The 21,964-nt window shown below is 42.3% G+C and overlaps 1 protein-coding gene across 1 annotated transcript in view; it reads right to left on the minus strand.

Moving 5' to 3' along the window:
• ADAMTSL1 (ADAMTS like 1) overlaps nt 1-21,964 on the minus strand; it is a 390,585-nt gene that overhangs the window by 133,088 nt on the left and 235,533 nt on the right. Inside the window, exons 17-18 of the mRNA XM_044265608.1 lie at nt 18,840-19,050; nt 2,568-2,747 (exon numbers count right to left, since the gene is read on the minus strand). Of these exons, the coding sequence (XP_044121543.1) occupies nt 2,568-2,747; nt 18,840-19,050 (391 nt within the window). The remainder of the gene's footprint in view (nt 1-2,567; nt 2,748-18,839; nt 19,051-21,964) is intronic.

The following is a 21,964-nucleotide window of genomic DNA, read 5'->3' on the forward strand; positions in this document are numbered from 1 at the left end:
TTGGGATGACAGGACCAATGGGAGCTCCATGAACACCCCCCAGAGCTCATTTGTATGGCACCAGCTTGAGTTAAATCCCAGTGAATTGGTGATTACTTCCTACTTCCTACCATCCCTAGCCCCTCCCCAATGTTTGGAATTTCCATTCATCAACCCAGATAACCCAGCACTTAAGGATATTCCACCGAGAAGGGCTAAAGCTGTCCTACTTCCCAAAGTGTAATTTCCTCTTCCTAGAAAGAATGATAAAGCCTGTGGGAAGCCTGGGCCATGACCCTGGGTCCAGCTGGTCAAGGGAAGTACTGTCTTTTATTTCCTCTCCTCCTGACAATGAGCAGGGGTGGAAGAGAATCATAACAATAACAGGGCTCACTTTTACTAGGCACAAGGTAGTTTACATGCATCATTTAACTGAAGCCTCCCAAGAACGATATGAGCAGACATTATTATCTCCAGTATTCACATACACAAACTGAGGCCTAGAAAGGTTAAATAGTGAGCCTGAGGTTATAGAGCCAGTAAGTGGCAGAGTCAGGATTGGAATCTAAGTTTGCTTAACTCCTTTTGTAATCTTTTTTTGAGAGAGAGAGAGCAAGAGAGCACCAGCATGCACAAGCGATGGGGGAGGGGCAGAGGGAGAGGGAGGGAGAATCTTCAGCAGACTCCACGCCCAGTGCAGAGCTCAATGTGGGGCTCCATCTCACCACCCCCGTGACCCTGAGCACAACCTGAGCCAAAGTCAAGAGTCGGGTGCCTAACCGACTGAACCACCCAGGGGCTTCTGTGAGTCTAACTCCTAAGCACACATGACACTGTTCTAAAGATCTGTGATACTTAATGGGCCCCAGAGGACCTCAATTTGGCAGTCTCCTTTTCTTAGTGCCTAATCACAAGTGTCCCTGCTTCAAATCTACAGGACTAAAAGAATTTTAGGCCTGAATTCCGTGTCCCATGTGCTCAGAGGCCACAAACTCCAGGAACAGGGGAGGACAATTATAATACCCACAAGTCCCTTCCTCAGCACCTCACTCGTGGCAAGCATCACTGAAAGACTTAGTGGAAGGACACGTTTTAAGATATGGCCCTGGGAGGAAGTCTTCCTCCAGAGTCACTCACTTGGCAACTACACCAGTGCACTCTTCTGCACTGTTAGTTTTGTTACGGTTTTTCCTAGATATTACCATACCCCAAATCAACATTCCACGGAAAAACTGACACTGACATGTTCGTGCACACATGTGCATGTGCGCACGAACATGCTGATTTTACCTGCGTTAATCCCTTATTGTGCTGAAAGAAAATTATTTCTAAAATTTAAGAAAAATAATCATACCTACTTCTGTTCTGAGACATTTGGGGTGAGACACCACCAGAAGGCAATTTTACTGCCAAATTACAAAACGTATGGTGATGCAGGTTAACTTACCCTCACAATGCCCTTAGTAGACACCATCTGAGTGAACTCTGTATGAGTTGATAAGATAAGGGGCAAGAATTCTAAGAACCCAGGTTGGAAAAGGTGGCATTTTTAATTTTCAGGGGCAGCTTGGCCTCCTGTGGAAGCAAGGGTCCCTGTGAAGGTTTCGACCCACAGCAGTCCCATGCCATTGTATACATACAGCACACACGCACACACAACCATACGAAGAAGGGAATGGGATCAGCAAGCCCAGTCCAAACGGTTCAGTGCAAGAGAGGGCAGGGTCTTGAATCTGTTTTTGACACAAAGATTTTTCACTTCAGGCCTGGTGATTCTGTCCTTGGCTAAATCGGCTTATGAGGCAATACTTTTGGGGGGGCTTCCTTCTGGGAGACACACATGCCTATGAAGCTGGGGGAGCTGTAGGCAATTCCCAGCAGGAGTGTAGGGGCTGAAAACAAGTTGAAGCTGGGTGTAAATGACTTATTTTATGCTAGTGTTCGAATAGGAATTATTTAGAAAAGTAGGTCAGTTGGGGGTATATCCCTAACTTACGAGACAAGTCAGGAACGGTGGAAGCTGATGTAATCATCCCCCCAAATGCAAACAACAGGGGAAATCATGTTCTCTTGCTGGGAAGTTGTTAACATCTTGCAGCCAAGAAACGGACAGTAAAGACACAGAATTTCCCTGGCCTTCTTTTCTTAATAAATCATGTTCCTTATTGTCCAGTAACTTGGAAGGGAATAATCAGAGAGGCTTTGCCTTTCCTGAAAAGAGACTAAAAACATCTGGGGGGAGGAGGTGCCGGGAGGTCAGGAAGGTGGGTGTGCGGATAAGGGTAGAATAACGGGGTCTTCTGAAAAATATTCTGAGCCAAACAAGGCCTGGTTTTGTCCCACGAAGAGCCGGTTTACAGCTCCGTGCTTCTGATTGTTATGGGAGGGCTGGCAACTTACCTCAGGTCCCTGCAGCCTAGTTAATAGCAGGTTATACACGTTGTGGTATAACTGGTTACAAAAATACCTCTCCATCATGTTAGGTGGATTGTCTGGTTCTGCTCTCATCTTCTCTTTGTGTAAGTTTGTGGTGCTTTCTTTTCTTTCTCTGGTGTCTTTCATCCTCTCCTTCTGAGGAGCATACCTACCTCTGTCCAGTCAGAGAGGAGCCACTCGCTGGGACAGTCGTCTTTCTTGCAGGCCTGCTGGGAGGCCAGTTTCGAGGTTGAACAGAAGGTCTCAGGAAGCTCCAGGAAGCTGCCGTCAGCCATGCGCTGTTTGCAAAGAACCTCACGCTTCTGGGTGCCCCCTCCACAGGTCCTAGAGCACTGGGGAAGGAAGAGAAAATCAACTGAACCTAGGGTGGTGGTATGTGTGACGACAGCCAATCCTTACCTTAGCCTTGGCGGTGTAAAGAGTGGGACAAAACAACAGAAGAAGATAAACCAAGAACCGACCCCAAGGATGTTGCTTCTTTTCCCGGAAATGAATTTGGCAACAAGAGCTACTCCTTCCAGTCTTAATTTCAAGTATTTCACTAGAGCATCCAGGAATTTCCAGGGCCTTTGAATCATAAAACGTTGTCCCGGGACGCCTGGGTGGCTCAGTTGGTTGGACGACTGCCTTCGGCTCAGGTCATGATCCCGGAGTCCCGGGATCGAGTCCCGCATCGGGCTCTCAGCTCCATGGGGAGTCTGCTTCTCTCTCTGACCTTCTCCTCGCTCATGTTCTCTCTCACTGTCTCTCTCTCAAATAAATAAATAAAATCTTAAAAAAAAAAAAAAGTTGTCCCTCAACTATGATTTGCAGCCCCCCAAGACAGCTGGTATAAAGGGCTAGTATAATAGAGTGTTAAATGTATTTACAACCCAGTGAAAGTAATCTGTGCAGCTTCCACACGGAACAGGAGAGATCTCCTGCCATTGGTGTAAATCTGCAAGAATTAATCTGCACGGAAGGAGAGATCTCCTGCCATTGGTGTAAATCTGCAAGAATTAATCTGCACGGAAGGCAGGCCCTTCTCTCTAAGTGTAAACATCCATTCTACCCTGGTTTCCTGAAGGACCCCCCTGGAACACTCTTCTTTTTTTTTTTTATTTTTTTTTTAAAGATTTTACTTATTTATTTGACAGAGAGAGATCACAAGAGGCAGAGAGGCAGGCAGAGAGAGAGAGAGGAGGAAGCAGGCTCCCTGCTGAGCAGAGAGCCCGATGCGGGCCTCGATCCCAGGACCCTGAGATCCTGACCTGAGCCGAAGGCAGCAGCTTAACCCACTGAGCCACCCAGGCGCCCTGGAACACTCTTCTTGCAGGACTGGTGATTTCTCAGGGCAATGGGAGGGAGCAAGAGCCATTGGAATTCAGGATACAGGAAAATAGTCTTAGGTCAGTGGATTTCAGTGGGACCCCAGTCAAATAATTTGTTTATATGTAATTTAATAGTTACAGTCCCGCCGCATGAGGGGAAAGGGGGGCGCTCTCAGGCCCAGACTGTTGGCTCTTGTCCCAGTAGGCCACTCCCTTGCAGTAACAAAGGAGCCCCCAATTTCTAGCTGGGCACATGACTTCCCAGCATACAGACTATATTTGTTGATGTCCTGTGGAGGTGCACTCGGCCCTTCGGGGCTTGGCCAATGAGATATTCATGGCAGGGTGGTGTGCCTATTCAGGAAGATGACCCTAAAACGAGGGTAACATTTACCCCTTCCCATTCTCCTTCTTGTTGGCTGGAAGGTGAACATGAGGCCTAAAATTTAACCTCCCGTCTTGGACAATGATAGGCAGATGGAAGGAGCTTAGCCTCCTGATTGTGAAGTCACCACATGGACCCTGGATGGTCTGGGCAATACTTCTGGAGGAGGCAATACTTTTTTCCCTTATTTAAGCCATTGTGACTTTGGGTTTTCTGTCATTTTTAGTTGGATCTTTTTGTTATTTTTAGATCAGGAAGTGAGGACTGCTCTGTGCTGGGGATGCTTTACTGGCAACATTCTAGGGAGTACTCTGCTTTCTTCCAGAATACTGCTTTTGCTTCCACCTGCTGCCCTTGGGCTCAGTGGGAGGTTGGCCTGGATAAACAAACCTGAGGGTTTTTGCTGAAGGAGCAGCTCCTGCTGTGGCACTGGCCTCTCAGAATGTATGTGTGTGTGTGTGTGTATGTGTGTGCACACGCGTGTGCACTGTGGTGGGGTGTCTGTGTTCAGTAAACTGTACTTGAAAATGCAAGTAGGATTTGTGCTCACAGTCAAGGTTAGGCTGGTGATACACTGAATATAGTCAGAATGGTGCTGTGGCCCAGCTGTCACCCTCTCTTAGTGGTCCCAACCCTGGATGCACTTTAAAATCACTTGGGAGCTTTTCAAAAGTACTGAAGCCTAGAGGGATCCCATCTCAGAACCATTAAATGAGAAACTCTGGGAGGTGGGCCCCATGCATCAGAATTTTAAATTAAAAAATAACAAATCTCCCAAGTAATTCTGTGCAACCAGTTTTGAGAACCAACTCTCCAGATGAACCATCTCTCCACCCCTCCACCATTTCCAATGGGAATAAAATAAACATGGAGTGGCCGTACAACCCAGGAAAGCCTCTGTTAGAACTGGTAGTTATTTGGATGCCGCTCATGCAAACCTGCCCTTTGTCTGCCATTGTGCTTGGCTTGAGGTCACAGAACTACTAGATGATGAAGTTAAAAAAACTGTCAACTTTGTCTAGTTAGGGCTTTTAATCCTAGAGCCTTCTGACCATTCAAACCAGTGGTGAGCAGCCTTTATTTGGATTTAAAATGTAAAAAATTTGCATCCAAATGGCCAACAGACACATGAAAAAGCTCCACATGATTCCGCATTAGGGAAATACAAATCAAAACCACAATGAGATACCACCTCACACGAGTCAGAATGGCTAAAATTAACTAGTCAGGAAATGACAGATGCTGGTGAGGATGCGGAGAAAGGGGAACCCTCTTACACCACTGATGGGAATGCAAGCTGGTGCAGCCACTCTGGAAAAGAGCATGGAGGTTCCTCAAAAAGCTGAAAGTAGAGGCGCCTGGGTGGCTCAGTCAGTTAAGCGTCTGCCTTCAGCTCAGGTCATGATCCCAGGGTCCTGGGATCAAGCCCTGAGTCGGGCTTCCTGCTTCTCCCTCTCCCAGTCCTCCTGCTTGTGTTCCCTCTCTTGCTGTGTCTCTCTCTGTCAAATAAATAAAATCTTAAAAAAAAAAAGTTGAAAGTAGACCCTATGATCCAGCAATGGCACTACTGGGTATTTACCCCAAAGATAGAAATGTAGTGATCCAAAGAGACGCGAGCACTCTGATGTTTATAATTAAGGACACATCTACAGCCTCAGAGCTAATGATTCAAGCCATGAGTGGGCCAGGCCTTTAGCCTCTCTGACTGATTTCAGTGCTTCCCTGGCCTTTTTACTGATGGCAGAAGCAAACCTTAATTTTAGTTCTTGTTTAGTAGCAGTTCAACAAAATCTCAAAGCATTTTACTTCTGCAATGCATTTTGTACCCACACTGCCCAACACAGTGTTTTCTATGAATGTAAATCCTCAATAAATATTTGTGGAATTGAAGTTGGTGGTTGGGGGAAATTCAATTAGTGGGTAAGAGTTCCATTGACTTAAAATATGCCTTCTTGTTAGACAGACAGCGAAGGGTTTACATTTGTTTTCATAGTCTCCTGCATGACTTCTGAGGTCCAGCCTCCCCTTATTTTTATTGAATCCTCACTTCCAACCACCCAGTTATTCTATCATCATATTAATTATGACCTTCAGCATTCAGCCCTTCTTTGGGACTCCTTTATAACTATACAACTAACCATGCTCCGCAATTCTTTCCATTCTATGAATTATTAAAATTTTTCCACGAACTTAATGTAATTTTGTTCAAATTGTAACAGTCTGGAAAAAACAAAGTTTATGCTGGCGAGTCAAAAATTTGAATCTTAAGCTCCAACTTCTCCCCTCCGCCTACTCGACATGTCCACTTAAATACAAACAGGCATCTTGACCCAAGTATGTCCAAAATGGAACTTTTGAACTTGCCCTTCCATCCTTGCCCCAGATCTGCTCTCCTCTCAGTCTTTCCCTTCTATTGGATGGTGCCATAAGCAAGACAGAAACGTAGGGAAGGTCTTGAGAGTTTCCTTTTTCTCACCACCTCTTCCCTGATAGTCAATTCATGAGCAAATACTTTCAGATGTCCCTCAAAATCAATAAGATTTACCTACACAACATATAAGAAATTAAGATATCATCATCTCTTGCTTAGACTACTACAAAGCTTCCTAGCCAGTCTCTAGTTTTCTCAGTTAGGTCCTCGCGGGATATGGATGGTGTACTCCGTCTGAAGACAGCCTCTCTCCTGACAGCCTGCTGAAAATGCCATTGGTTAAACACAATTAGAAGCCAGAAGGTAGAGTCTATATGGTCAGCCTCCTCAGACACAGGTGGGGAAGGTAGAGTGGATCTACAAGAGCAATGGAAAACATTCAGCATATCTATAGTCCATTCTCCACATAGTAGCAAGAATGATGTTTTCAAAGCATTTACCAGATCATCTAATTCCTATGTTTGATGACTTTCCCTTGTGATTAGAATAAAATACAAACTCCTGGAACCCTGACCAGCAAAGCACTTACATGTTCTCATCTCTGCCCTGAAGGAATTTTGAGACTCTTTTACTTAAATTTTAACTTCCTTCATTCATTTGACAGAAATTTATTCAATACCAAGCATGATTCTAGGTTCTCGGTTCCAGGAGTGAGCAAGCAGAACCTGACACACTTCTGCAATCTTATCTTATACACGTCTCCCCTTTCTCTGCATATTTCAGCCACACTGGTTGTGTGTGTGTGTGTGTGTGTGTTGTTTCTCCCACAGGGCCTTTGCACTTGCTCTTCTCGCACCTGGCCCACCCTCCTCTTACATCTTCACATGGCTGAGTGTTTCTATTCTATTCTATATTCTAGAATATTCTATTCTAGCCAAAGTAGTCTCTATTCTATTAGCCTCCTTTTGTTTATTTATTATTTTTTATTTTTAAATAGCTCTTTACATAGCTCTTATCCCTCTGGAAATTATCATCCATTATCCTGTTAACTCTATGAAGAAGGGCATTTGGATTCTTTCATGGCTTATATTAGTGTTTGAGAATTGCATTCAAAACTTCCCCCCAGTGTGAGAGTATTAACTCTCAAGTAAGAGACCTTAAGATCGGATGTCTCCACCTCTAGTTTTCTTCCACGCCTTCTCTAATTTTTTTTTTCTTTTAAAATTAACAATTTCTTTTTCCTAGTAAAAAACTGTTCGGGGTGTGAGCTAAACAGTAGCTCATTTTATAACTGATCCTGGAGGAAAATGACATTTAGGTGGGGTGGATATAAATACATTTACACTGTGGTGGAAATGCAGTATATTTTTCTTTGAGAGAAATCATAGCTGATTCATAAAATCATTATCCCCTAAGCCCCCAAATCGCATCAAACCACTTTTTTTCTAATCCTTTGATTATAACTCACAATCAAATCCCCTATGAGTCCTGTTGAGTCTGTGGAGGCATAGAGAATGTGCTCTTAAAATTTCTGTTACCTGGTGACTGACATTTTCGGCACTTCACTCATATGTTGGGCTTGTAGGACTACAGATCTCTTCAGTGCTTGATGGCTGAATTTTTCTTTTTTCTAAATATCTAAGAAGACGCATGGGCTTCCTTTCAATTTGAGTAAATGCTCCCCAAACAAACAAGTAGCCTCATAAGAAGAGCTCTCTCATCTAATTCTCTCAGCGAATGTGGCAGTAAGGAAAAATGCAGATTAATCTTCTCTCTCTTTCAAACTGAGGAAATGGATGAGGAAAATCACTGGTCTTATTTAAAGGGTGGTGCTGTACTATGATTGTGCCAAGGGGGGTGACCATTCATGAAACAGAACCTGATCCTGGGTAGATAGGACCTGATTTAAGGGACAGACCCTCAGGGGATTCCCCTCAGTGCCATGCATGAGTCTGTGACCATATGGTGACAAAGCAGCTACAAGAAAATGTAAGGAAAATCAGCTTATTGTTTGGGAATTTGAACTACACAGAAAACTTCTGGGAAATTCTTAGTACCTAAGGTGTAAGGCTCAGACTCCTTGAGAATGCCTGGGAGAATGCTCATGCTTGAGCCCAACCTGTGCTGAGCTGCCAAGCCACTGTTCCTTGCTGGCCTGCCATGAGAACAATGTGCCCTTCCCTGGCATACAGATCCCTTCTCTGCCTAGGCCTTTGATTACCTTGTTCATTTTGTGAGCAGTGTCCTTTGCCTCTTTGCTATCTGGAAACTTTTAAGACATCTTTGAAGGCCCCATTCAAAGGCTCAAAGAAGGAGTCACCTCCCACCCTGCCTTAACCCGAAAGGGTACTGCATTTCTCCTATAAGGGCCAGTTGTTTATATGCCTGCAAACCAAGCCCTGCCCCGCAGCGCCTCCCTGCACACACATGGGATTATGCATCTTTTGATGAAAGGGAATGCACTCCTCTTTCTATTCCCCAGTGTCTAGTGTAGCATCTGGCAAAGAGCATGCACTTCATAAATGCTTGTTGAATTGATGATTGGATGAACAAAAGATCCCCAAATCCAGATGTTTAAAAGATGTGACACAAACATCCAGCTGATGGGCTGAACATCCACCTTTTATCGAGCTGTCTTATCATTAACCAGAAGCTTCTTCTAAGTAAGTTGGCAGTGGGTTTTAGCCAGATGCCATGTGGGTGCTGCTGGGTGCTGTGACCCTCCAGGTATGGTAGACTACTCTCTAGATAAGTTAATATTATCAGGGAGTTTGCTCTTAAACATATGTCTCATCTTTGCTCAGAAAGTTTCCTTGGAGAAAGGGGAACCCTTCTACACTATTGGTGGGAATGCAAGCTGGTGCAGCCACTTTGGAAACCAGTACAGAGGTTTCTCAAAAAGTTGAATGTAGAGCTACCCTATGACCCAGCAACTGCGCTACTGGGTATTTGCCCCAGAGATACAAATGTAGTGATCCGAAGGGGCACCTGCACCTCTCTGTTTATAGCAACAATGTCTACAATAGCCAAACTATGGAAAGAGCCCAGATGTCCATTAACAGATGAATGGATGAAGAAGATGTGGTGTATATACACAGTGGAATACTATGCAGCCATCAAAACCCACAAAATCTTGCCGTTTGCAATGACGTGGATGGAACTACAGGGTATTATGCTAAGTGAAATAAGTCAATCAGAGAAAGATAATTATCATATGAGCTCACAGATAGAGGAATTTGAGAATCAAGATGGAGGATCATAGGGGAAAAGAGGGAAAAGTGAAACAAGATGAACCAGAGAGGGAGACAAACCATAAGAGCCTCTTAATCTCAGGAGGAGACAGGGTGGGAAGGATGGGATGGCAGGAGATGGATACTGGGGAGGGTATGTGCTATGGTGAGTGCTGTGAACTGTGTAAGACTGATGAATCACAGACCTGTACCCCTGAAACAAATAATACACTATATGTTAATTAAAAAAAAAGTTTTCTTGGTGGGTTTACATTGTTGAAACAGCATTGTTAGAAATTCTTAAAAACCATAGATAAAATTTCAAATAATAAAGTTTCCAAAGTCTGTGACAACTTTGTGAACAGGTTGAGATTGTCTGACAAGGCTGATAGTTCTGAAGTGAGAAGCAGGAGGCAAAGAAGAAAATTTTAAAGAGAACATCAAGAGAAATTTAATAAAACTAAATGAAAAATGTTTGCCTTTATGAATCATTTAAAATGAAATTGTGGTATAAGAGGTAGAGCTCTAGTAAGGGGTATTATTTTAAAATATGTGCCATAAATTGAATAAATAACAAAAAACAGTATTTTGTTGCTTATCTTTGCTATCCTATGTGTTTTATGATAATAAGGTCATAGATTCATTACTTTTATAAGAAAGTAAAAAATTTACAATAAGGGGAGCACTTAAAAGTTTCATTTCTTGGGCTCCTGTGTGGCTCAGTGGGTTAAGCTTCTGCCTTCAGTTCAGGTCATGATCTCAGGGTCCTGGGCTTGAGCCCCGCATTGAGCTCTCTGCTCCTCAGGGAGCCTGCTTCCCCATCTCTCTCTCTGACTGCCTCTCTGCCTACTTGTGATCTCTGTCTGTCAAATAAATAAATAAAATCTTAAAAAAAAAAGAAAAGGAATGTAACTCTTTTTTAATGATTCATTTATCTTGAGAGGGGAGGGGCCGAGGGAGAGGGAGTCCCAAGCAGACTCCGTGCTAAGTGTGGAGCCCCACATTGGGCTTGATCTTATGACCCTGAGATCATGACCTGAGCCAAACCAAGAGTTGGTTGCTTAACCAACCAAGTCACCCAGGTGCCCCTAAAAGTTATGTTTCTATACACAATTATAGCAGTCTAAGTGCTTTGTATTTTTAAAAGACTTTCCCATGATCAACACACTAAAAAATTCTGCCTGTCTTGACACCTTTGGTTTCATCTTGGTGGCTTCATTTACTGAATGCTGAGTTCATTTCCTTGGTCACTCAAGTCATATTATTGAGCCCAACACCAAGTGACATTTATGTTCTTCCTAAGGTCAGCTTTCTAGTTTCAACATAACATGTTCAGTTTGTAGTTTCTAACTCATTGCATTCCTTTCTTCATTCACTCATTCATTGTTTCATCAAACACTTACTGAGTACTTGCTGAGTGCCAGGTACCCTATTAGGTGCTGGGAGTTTAAGATGACTAAAAATTGGTTACTAAGCCTCAGATAGTTGCAGTCTAGTGAGGGGGAAAATTATTGAATGTGATCAGTTTTACAAAAGAGGGAATACAGAGGAGAGGCAACTAAGTCTTTATGGAAAATCAGGGAAGACTCTACAGAGGTAGGGGTGTCCCACGCCATGAGGGGCAAACTGAAGGGTCTTGGGCATATCCGGACAGAATCTTAAGACCCTAGGGTGTCATTAAGGATTTTAAAGTAGGGGTAACATGATCCAGTTTGTAGAAATTGATTCAGGTAACGAAGGCTGATGGGTTCTAGAGAGTACTGCCCTGTGAGATATTAACAGGTGCACCACAGAGAAAGGCCTCCTAGTCCACTGAGTCTAAATAACACTCCATACCATCTATTTGGGGGCCCTCAGCACACGTTAATATTTTAAAGGCTCAACAGAGGGCGTGTAGTAAAGAACCATTAATACCAGCTTGGGGCACAATGGATGAGAAATAAAACAATGTGGCGGACACAAGTAAAAGGCTGTTTGTAATGGTTTGGTTCACTGTGAGGACTGGAACCACAGGAATGGGCTAGAGAACATTCTAGAAGGTAGTATGACCCAGGAAGGAAGACTGGGTCTCCTGGAAAGGTGGTGGGTAGCTTAGTGTTAGACCTTTAGAATTTGAGGTAACTTTGTGATATGCGAGACTGAGAGGTTCGAGAGACAGTGCTTGGTATACAACAGAGGTCAAACTGAGACACAGTGATTAGGGCTCAGAGAAATAAAGAAAACGAGGACTGGAATCTCACTCAAAATGATTAAACAAGGACAAAATTTCTACCCCAACCATTCCGTAGATTAGAATTGCCTAGAAATACAGTTTATCTTCTGGGTTTAATATTCTGTTACTATATGAAGCATGGGACAGCACAACCACTAAAATCCAGGGCAATTATTACAAAGAATGTTCTGCTAAATAAATAAAAATGAAAACACTGCACATATGAAATTTTACTTCTAATCTCTGTTTTGCTTACATTTATTGTTGGTTCTAAAGGATCAAGGGTCCATTTTCTTATAAAACAACTACCAAAAATGAGACAAACATCTTAATAGGTTTTTTTCCCTCCTGGAAACAACATGTTAAATAAGCATGGTTTCTAAATTATGAGGATTTATATTTTAGTCACTGGAATGTAACAAAACTGATGACTCAATTGATTTTTTCTGCCAGGCTTCAGCCCTCAAATCCAGACCAAAATCATTCTTTTCTGTGTGTGTGTGTGTGTTTTAATCTAAAAAATGAAAAAAATGAATTTTCAAGCATTTGTAGTTGTCATTAAAATTCCTCTTTTTTCTTTATTTAACCAGCAGGGACTCTTCTCACATATATCTTTTTATACAGCTACACTGTAGGCATTTTGTATTGTAACCCTGATTTTAAAAAAAAAAATTATAGGGAAATGACCGCATAATCACAGTTTTAAGCAAGGGAGAAAACAGGGGCCATGGTGATTGTTTCAGTCACTGCACAGATGTGTGCAGTATGTGTGCACAGTTGGGTGGACACAATCATGATCATAAAACATGTGTAATATAGAGAAATATAAATTATGCTTCAGAGTGGACTCCCTAATTCATTTCAATTAACCCTTCAAGCATCTATCTCTTTTCTTCTCATTTCTCTTTTCAATGTTTTTTTAGAATAAAAATTAATAAAGAAAGACTGAGGCATATGAAGCTCACAGAAAGCGGTGAGCAGAGTGATAGTTGAAGGCAGATTTTAATCTCAAGGATCTTGTGCCAATAGAAATTAATGCTTGGTCAGTCCGTAATCCAAGTACAGACCATAGTAGGCTGAGCAATGATATCTGTGTCCCTCATCTCTGGAACCTGTGAAAATGTTATTTTACATCATAAAAGCAACTTAGCAGATGTGATTAAGGCTTTTGAAGATGCAGAGGTTGCCTGAATTATCCAGGTGGGCTTAGTGTCATCATAATGGTCCTTATAAGAGGGAAGAAGGAGGGCAGAATCAGAGAGAAAGGACAGAATCAGAGGTTGGAGTGAAGTGCTTTGAAGTTGGAAGAGGGGCATGAGCCAAGGAAGCAAGCAGCCTCTAGAAGCTGGAAGAGACAAGGTAATGGATTCTCCCCTAGAGCCTCTGGAAGGAATGTGGGCCTGCCAACCCCTTGGTTTTAGCAAAGTGAAACTGATTTCAGACTTCTGACCTCCAAAGCTGTAAGATAGTAAATTCACATTGTAGTAAGCCATTAAATGTGTGATAATTTGTTATAGCAGCAACAAAAACTTGTACAGATTAACTGCCCTGGATAAGGCAACAAATAGTGGCTTTTAATGTAAATTGCTGGCTTTTAGACTGGTGTCAGATTTTGTCACAATTTAATACTTTGGAGAAGATGGTGAAGAGGTCTCAGGACAGTTGAATTGCACAGTGGAGAAGAGAAGGGGTTTTGAAGCCTACAAGACCCCTTTGCTTATTTTTTGGCTATGTGACCCAGGACAAGGACAGCCTCTCTGAGCCTTGTTTCCTTGCAGGGTTGCTTTAGGGATTAGAAAAGAAAATGTGAGAACAGTAGAAAGATTTCCACTATATACACTATATAAAGTTGGAATTCGTGCTAACTTCACAGGTCTCTACACCCCCTCATCTGTGGAATGGGGAGGACAGTAGTAATGGTCACAAAGGATAATGAGGATTCAATGAGTTAAATCTGTAAAGTGCCTAGAACTGTGCTTGAAACACAGTAAGTGCTGCTCTTATTAAAAAGAGAAGGTCCTAGGGCCCCTGGGTGGCTCAGTGGCTTAAGCCTCTGCCTCTTGCTCAGGTTATATCAGGGTTCTGGGATCGAGCCCCGAATTGGGCTCTCTGCTCAGCAGGGAGCCTGCTTCCCCTACCCCCGCCTGCCTCTCTACCTACTTGTGATCTCTTTGTCAAATAAATAAATAAAATCTTATAAAAAAGAGAGAGAGGGTCCTGAAATGGGTAAGTGCTCAACAAATAGACTGCAGTCTTGCCATGGAACTTTTCAGCGCTAAGCTCTATGCTGACACTTGGTCTCTGTCCCATCAACCTTATGGTCTAACTCAGAAGTCACAGGAAAGTGCCCATCCAGGTAAGGTAGTATGTGACTGGTCAATGAGTAGCACTGACCATGAACATCATGTCACTTCCGTGCAGGAGAAGAGCAGAGGAGCCCTGGTAGAGGAGGTGGGACTCCCACCCAGTTGGACAAGCAGAGGGCAGGGGAACTGCCTTTGGGCAGGGGAAGCATGGGAAAACAGGAATGGACAAGCAGGGTGGAAGAAGCATGGTAGGAGATGGGCAGGAGCAGATGTGCCGAGGGATGAAGGTCTTGACTAAGGCATCTGGCTTTACTATATGGCAATGGAATGTAACTGAAAAATTCCCTAGCAGAATACCGTCATGATCAAAGTGTCTCAGATGGACTTATGGTGTGTATCACAGTGGTTCTCAATCATGGTGCTGTAACACACCAGCAGGATATGATCCCTCGTGTGGTGTATATAAAGCAACACATAGCCAAAACCAAAGGCGATGATGATGATGATGATGGTGATGGGTGTATTTAATAAGTTAGAGAAGATTCAGGACACCTATGCACTAAATATATGTTTTAAAACTAAACACAGACCAACAGAGTATTAAAGCGAAATTGATAAAGATAAATGAGTCGTTTACACAAAGCCAGAGAAAAAAAAACAAGGGATGCAGCATTAAGTCGCTGAACTGAAATAAAGAAGGCCCCCTAAGCAAAAGCTAGAATTAGATTTTTGTTTCCCTTCTACTTGTTTCTTAAAATAAAATTTTAACATATGTACCTGGACTGCATGCTAGTCCTCTCCAGACCTGCAGAATGGGTGACTATTGGCCACTTGCCAGTTGTCAGGCAAATGCTCTACAAAAGACAAAGGACATTGCACTTTTTTCCTGGAAAATGACAATTCATGGAATTTGTGCTTTTTTTTTTCCCCGGGAAGAAAAGTATACACATGAAGTCAATGGTAGCCCAGTATTCAAAGAGCAAGGAGAAGGAGTTTCTCCCCTCAAAAGCTAATGTTCATCATGTTATTATGCCATCCTTTGGATGAAAGTTGACACTACATCTGTTTTTCTTTCATATGAAGAAAGGCTTAAGGCGGGTGTGGAAGGATTAGAGACCTCAGCACTATCCTCTAGTAAATCCAAATAGAAAAGAAGTGGGAGGTTGGGGGAACCAGGTGGTGGGTACTGGAGAGGGTACAGATTGCATAGAGCACAGGGTGTGGTGCAAAAACAATGAATACTGTTACATTGAAAATAAATTAAAAAAAAAAAAAAGAGCACGTGAATGCACCACAGGTTCCCTTGTTCTAAGAAGGACTACCAAGGAACCAGAGGGCTAATCAGGCAAATGGAAGGCCAAAAGCTGGTGTCTTTTACTTAAGGGGGGGTCCTAAGACAACGGCCAATCACCTTGGAGCTCCCCAGGTTACTCCTGACTTATTTCACCATATGGCATAAACAAGGACTTCCTTTCCTTTCCCAAGTGATCAATGTTAGCTGATTTTATCTAACAAAGCTTAACTAAAGAAGTTGTATTCTAGGAAATCATGTAAGAATAGTCTGTTGTTCTTTCTAGGTTTAGAAAGATGCCTAAAAATGACCAAGGACTCTTAAAAACAGATCCTATACACTACATGCCTACAGGGGATTTCTCTAGAGGACAGAATCACTGGTGACTTTCACTTTCTATGTTCCTTATTTCTTGTTATGTTAGAATATATTTCACAATTACTATGCATTACGTGTAAAGAAGATACTTTTGAAAGATCTTAATAAAGTGTAGTTAGTAGCTCACTGGATGGACTTCAAAGGACTGTTTTCTATTAGTTTCCTGATCTGAAAAATGGACTTAAATCTGACTCAACCCCAAAGGGCCTCTCCCTAATAGAAGGAAGTAGAAAAAGTTTTCAAAAAAATTTGTGTCTTAACAGGCCTAAGAAGCGGAAAATGGAAGAATAATGGACTTTTTTGGAAATCCACTGTATTAAAGGCGAATACTGGGCATGGCGGTAGTGGTGGTGGCAATAGGACCCAAAGAAATCATGTATAGAGATGTGTTCTAAAAAGTGAAGGAAAAAAAGTCATAGGTCACTGCCATTATTCAGCAACACATATGGCTATTAAAAAGAGGTTGTGGTGGGGGGGGCACCCTGGCTCAGTTGGTTAAGCATCCCACTCTTGGTTTTGGCTCAGGTCACGATCTCGTAATTTTGATGTTGAGCCTTGCATCATCAGGCTTTGTGCTCAGTGGAGAGTCTGTTTCAGATCCTCTCTCTCTCTCCTCCTGTGCTCCTCTCCCTGCTCTTGCATGTTCTCCTCTCTCTCTCTCTCTCTCTCTGTCATGAATAAATGAGTGAATGAAATCCTAAAAAATAAAAGAGGTTGGTGTTTCATTGAGATTCACTGCTAGGTCAATATTAGAATCCATAACCATAAGACATATATATTATAGAACATATAAAGTCAGAGTTTTCAGGGTCTGTGGGCCAGTATTCTTTATCTAGTCATTCATTTTGTCATTCAATAAACATTTTATCCAGAACTTTCTATGGACCTAATAGAGACTTAATACTGGAGTTGAGTCCCGGTCTTGTCTTAGCATTGGCATTAGTTAGTGGTGCAGTTTGAGGTCAGGGATTCATTCTAGTTAAAGCTAACAGTATAAAAATACTAGAACCAGGAGACCTGGGGTCTCAACCAAGCTTTATGATCTCAGCAAGGCCATATCAAGGCTGCAGTTACATCATGTGTAGAATTATGTATACATAATCCCTGATGGCTCTTTCAGCCATAGTAGTCTCCAACAATGAGGTATAGGGGAAAGGATTGCATAAAGCTGGGTTGATAGCCAACCCTGAATTTGCTACCTGTATGAGCCTCAGTTCCCTTAAACCTAAAATGAAGACAATAAGACCTACTTTCACTGGTCGTTGAGAGGATTAACTTTAGTTAGGTATGTAATAATATTTCTAAACAGAACACTGGTACATAGGCATTCAAAATATGTAACATCTTCTTGATTTCCACAAACCATCACATAGTAACACGGTATTTACGAGTTTAGCTCCATATATATTTAAGCTCTAAAAGGAAATAGTCAAAATCTCTTTCCAGATGCTTTATATTTTAGAGTTTTGCTCACTGATTACTCTTTGATTCATTGAGCGCTTTACTAAATCATCGTCCCAAGATGGGCAGAGAGAAGGAAGGGTCTCTGTCAAGTGGAAAAGCATCCTCTGATGCCTGGTGGTCTAGAAATGGCAGCCCTCTCTCAGCACTAAGGCAAGGGTGTGTAAGCTGCTATGCTCTCTCCTCAGTTGGATAACCGTGTAATTTATCATTTTAGTTGAGATGCTTAAAATTTTTTAAAGATTTATAAATTTGAGAGAAAGGACAAGAGTGAGTGGGGGCAGGGGCAGAGGGAGAGAATATTTAAGTAGACTCTTTGCTGAGCGTGGAGCTTCATGTGGGGCTAGATAGGGGGGTTTGATCCCATGACCCATGACATCATGACCTAAGCTGAAACCAAGAGTCGGGCGCCTAACTGACTGAGCCACCCAGGAACCCCAATTGGGATAATTTTGAAAGTGAAAAACCATTTTAGTAAAACTGGGATAAACTGGGGTACATGTCCCGCTCACCTTCCAGGCTTACTTTTTGTGACCATTATTATCACCGTATGGATATCCGCATAAAGAACAGATGCAAAATAAGGTTCTATCCAAATAATCTAAAACTTCTGTTTTTTAAAGGCATGCAAAAAATTACTTAACTGAAGCTTGACAAACACACATTAATTTTAGATAGAATGTTATGGTAAAATAGTTGTGTTTGTATTATTACTATGTATACTTTTGGGGGTGGGTCAGCAAAGTTTTTCTGTGAAAGGACAGAGTAAATATCTTAGGTATTGTAGACTAAATGGTCTCTGTCACAACCATGTTGTTCTGCCTCTCCAGTGCCAAAGCAGCCACGGAGAATACATAAAAGAATGGGCACGGCTTGGTTCAAATAAAAATTCATTTACAGTAACTGCTTGTGAGATGGATCTGGTTTTGGGCTGAAGTTTGACAACCCCTGCTTTGAAACAATACTCCCTAGACTTTTGGAATTCATAAGACCAGGAAAATTTTAAAAATTCTGGAATTGATTTGACTTCTAATCTGTTATTTTGGTAAATAATTCTATTTAAAAGAAAAAAAAGAAAGTCATTGCCTAGTACCCTGGCCTCTTGGAATTTTAGAACAGAAAAAAACTAGAGAGGGCACAAATTCAGAACCAATTCAGCTTTGTGGAAAACCAACCACACTGTCCTTATTTTTTAAAAAATGTTTTCTTAGTTTGCTAAAAACTTTGTTATGAATATACTCAGTTTAACAGATGGGCCTTGAATTGCTTTTGGTTCCACTGGTGTGGAACCATAGAAAGAGAACAGTATTTATAGTGAAAATATCTGGATTTGAATAAAGTTGAGAGAGTACTAAGAAGGGAGGGAGGAACAGACTTTGGACATTCCTTCAATGGGACAGAGCTCCTTGAAGACAGTGTCCCTTGCCCTGAATCAGAGTTGTATACACAAATTCCACTATCAGGTAACTCCAGAACTCACCGGCTGCCACTGTGTAGGGTACCAGGCAGGGGGGCAGTTGAAGCGGTTACAAGCTTGTACCGTGCTGGGCTTGGGCTGACGACACAGTTCATCAGCCAGGATTACGGTTTCATTCATCTCTCTGGAAAGCAGGTGGGAGCAGAAGACATCTCTGGTCTGCAGGCCAACCCCACAGGTAAGACTGCATGGACTCCACTTGCCAATTTCCCACCTGGGGAAAAACCACAGAGGACGAGGACATCCTTAGGACCCGTGCAGAGAACATCGTGACATCAAGTGTTGCCAATTGAGTAAAAATACATACCTGGGAAGGTGGGAAATTCCAGCACAAGATTGGTGAGGAATTCTATCCCAAGCCTAGAATACATCCACTCCTACAGGCTCTAGAATCCATTTTGAATAAACAAAGAAGGTGATAAAATGGAAATCACCAAGAATGGCCACAACCATGTCTATTTGGGTGAAATATACAAACTTCATCAAAATAAAGTGATATGCTAGAAATAACACAGGTTTGAGCGCAGAAAGGCTTTGGGCACTGTGTATGGAACAGCCTTTTTGCTAATCTGTCTGGTCCCCATTCTTAACAAGATGGAAGAATTTGTGCTTGTTTTTCTTTGGCTTCAAAGTGAAAGGTCATTGGCTCCCACTTCCTTCAAACTTCCAACATAGCATAGAAATGTCTCTGTCTTATGTATAAATATCATCACTGCCCCGGACTGGAGAATGTAACAAAAGTAAAGTTGCAAAGAGATCAGTCTTCTTCAGGGGAAATAAGTGGAGAGAATGGCTCATTATCTGGAAGGAGAAGTCAAATACACACAGAGGAGCTGAGTGCATAATTGGCCATTCCAAACAGCCAAGTCTTGAGAAGCACATTTACAGTGAGCTGAAGGCCTATAAAAACAATTCCACTCCATTTCCCGGTTTGATGCAGCCTCCAAAATGGGAATGATAAGGAAAAAGCCCAGGTTTTTGGGCTCAGAGTAGGAAGTGTTCTTTAATAATCAGATTTGGAAAGTTCTATTTACAATATGAGGCACAAAATTCCTATGAACAGAAGTCAGCCAAGAAAAGCATGGCGAGTAGATCCTTCAGTAGCTAGGCCCTCTTGGCTTTTGTAGCTAGCCTTGAAAATTGGCTTAAAAATCTTGGGCCTTAATGTTTTTCATCAGACTGCAAAACTGAGTATATACTCTCTCAATCTCTTTCTGCTACTCTGATATGTAACTACCTTACTAACCCCTATTTCCACTATCTTCTTTCATCTATCCTGTGTTTGAGTCCTAGGTGTAGCAAACAATCTCATTATTCTCAACTCATGCCCCCTGGTTCTCCAGCTCTGTTTTTCCTCAAGCTGTTACCCTGAATTTGGAATACTTTTTGTCCTTTCCTTGCCCAGCCTTCAAAATATCTTCCATTTCTAATCCCAATTTGATCCATGTTCAAAGGATGCGTACCTGCTTAGGGGATATGTACCTGCCCCAGACACTGATTATTTTCTCAATTATGTTACAGTTATTCTGTCTGTCAAGGGCCCCACTGGAGTACACACCTCTTGCAGGCAAGCTCTGTGTCTGCATCTGCTTTGTATCGCTCACAGTATTCAGTATAGCCCCTTCTACATAGTTAATACACGTGGTTAAAAATTTCCTGATAAGTGAGCAAATGGAAGGGACCTACCCGCACAGTAAGTACTTTACACCCATTATCCCATTTAATTACCTCTAGAATAACACGAGATAGGCTTTACTGATTCCCCTCATTTTATAATTGAGAAAACTTGAAAATCTAAGAGGTTGACTTGCCCCAAACCCGTAACTAGTAATTAGTGAATCTGGGATTCGGACTTCGGTGTATTTGGCTCCAAAGCCTTTGTCTTTTCTATTGTGCTATGCTGTCTCCAAGAAAACTGTCCTATAAACATTCACAGAATTTTCAATGAATAGAAGAGAAGAGGCTGGATTGAATATATATTTCTTTGAGATCCTTGTGGGAATTCCTATAAACTTATTTTTAGATCCCCAGTTTGGGTTATTGCCTTGCTTTAAAATGCTGTGTTTTAGAATATATCCACACATTCTCTGCCACCTGCCCCTTCTAAAGATGAGGCCTGGAGTCTGGGCTGAACTTGGTGACTCGCTTGTGCTGAATAGGATGAGGAAGAAAGAAGGCTCCGTGACCTCTAAAGCTAAATTATAAAAAGGATATCGTTTCCACTTGGCTCTCTCTTTGCTCACTCTGGGGGAAACTACCTGTCAGGTCATGGGCATACACAGTCAGTCTTCAGGAAAGTCCACATGCAAAGGAACTAAGGCCGCTCACCGACAGTGAGCACCAACGCACCAGTCTCATGAGTGAGCTACCTGCAAGCCGATCCGCTGGACCCAGTCTAGCCTTCAGATGATTGTGCCCTCATGAGAGACCCTGAGTCAGAAATGCCTTTTCAAGGCGTTACCAGATTCTTCACTCATTAAATGGTGAGAAGTAAAACAAAATAAAACAAAACAAAACAAAACAAAAAAACCCACATTTATTTCTGTTGTGAGCTACCAGGATTTGCAAAAATTTGTTGTGCAAAAATAGACAACAAAGACAGCACACCCCCCTTCCAAACATGCATATGTTCACCAAAAGACATATATAAGAATGTCCCAAGCAGCGCTACTGAGAATAGCCCCGATGCGGAACAACCCAAATATCCATCCATAGTTGAGTGAATACGAAATTACTATATCGTCATATGGGAACACTGGACAGTGCAAAGAAACTGTAAGGACAAGCAACACAGGTGAGTCTTACTAGCATACAATTGAGGCAAGAAAGCCACAAAAGCAAAAATTCATACCATGCTCTCATTTACGTAAAGTTCCAAATCGAAAACTAATCTACGATGCTAGAAATCAGGTTGTGGGTCACCCTTGGGGGGCAGTTGCTAGAAGAGGGGGGCTGGAGTGGAGGGACTCTGGGAGGTTTCTTTGACCTGGGTGCTAGATCTGGATCCACCTGGTTAAAAATCAGCAAGCCAAGCCACACATGCAGGATTGGTACACTTTTCTCTGTGTTTGCTGTGCTTCAAGAAAGGGTGCTTTTCCCCACTTACAAGTGAAATGCTAAAACGTGGT

Source organism: Neovison vison, chromosome 9 (assembly GCF_020171115.1).
Source record: "Neovison vison isolate M4711 chromosome 9, ASM_NN_V1, whole genome shotgun sequence".
Classification (NCBI taxonomy): Eukaryota; Metazoa; Chordata; class Mammalia; order Carnivora; family Mustelidae; genus Neogale; species Neogale vison.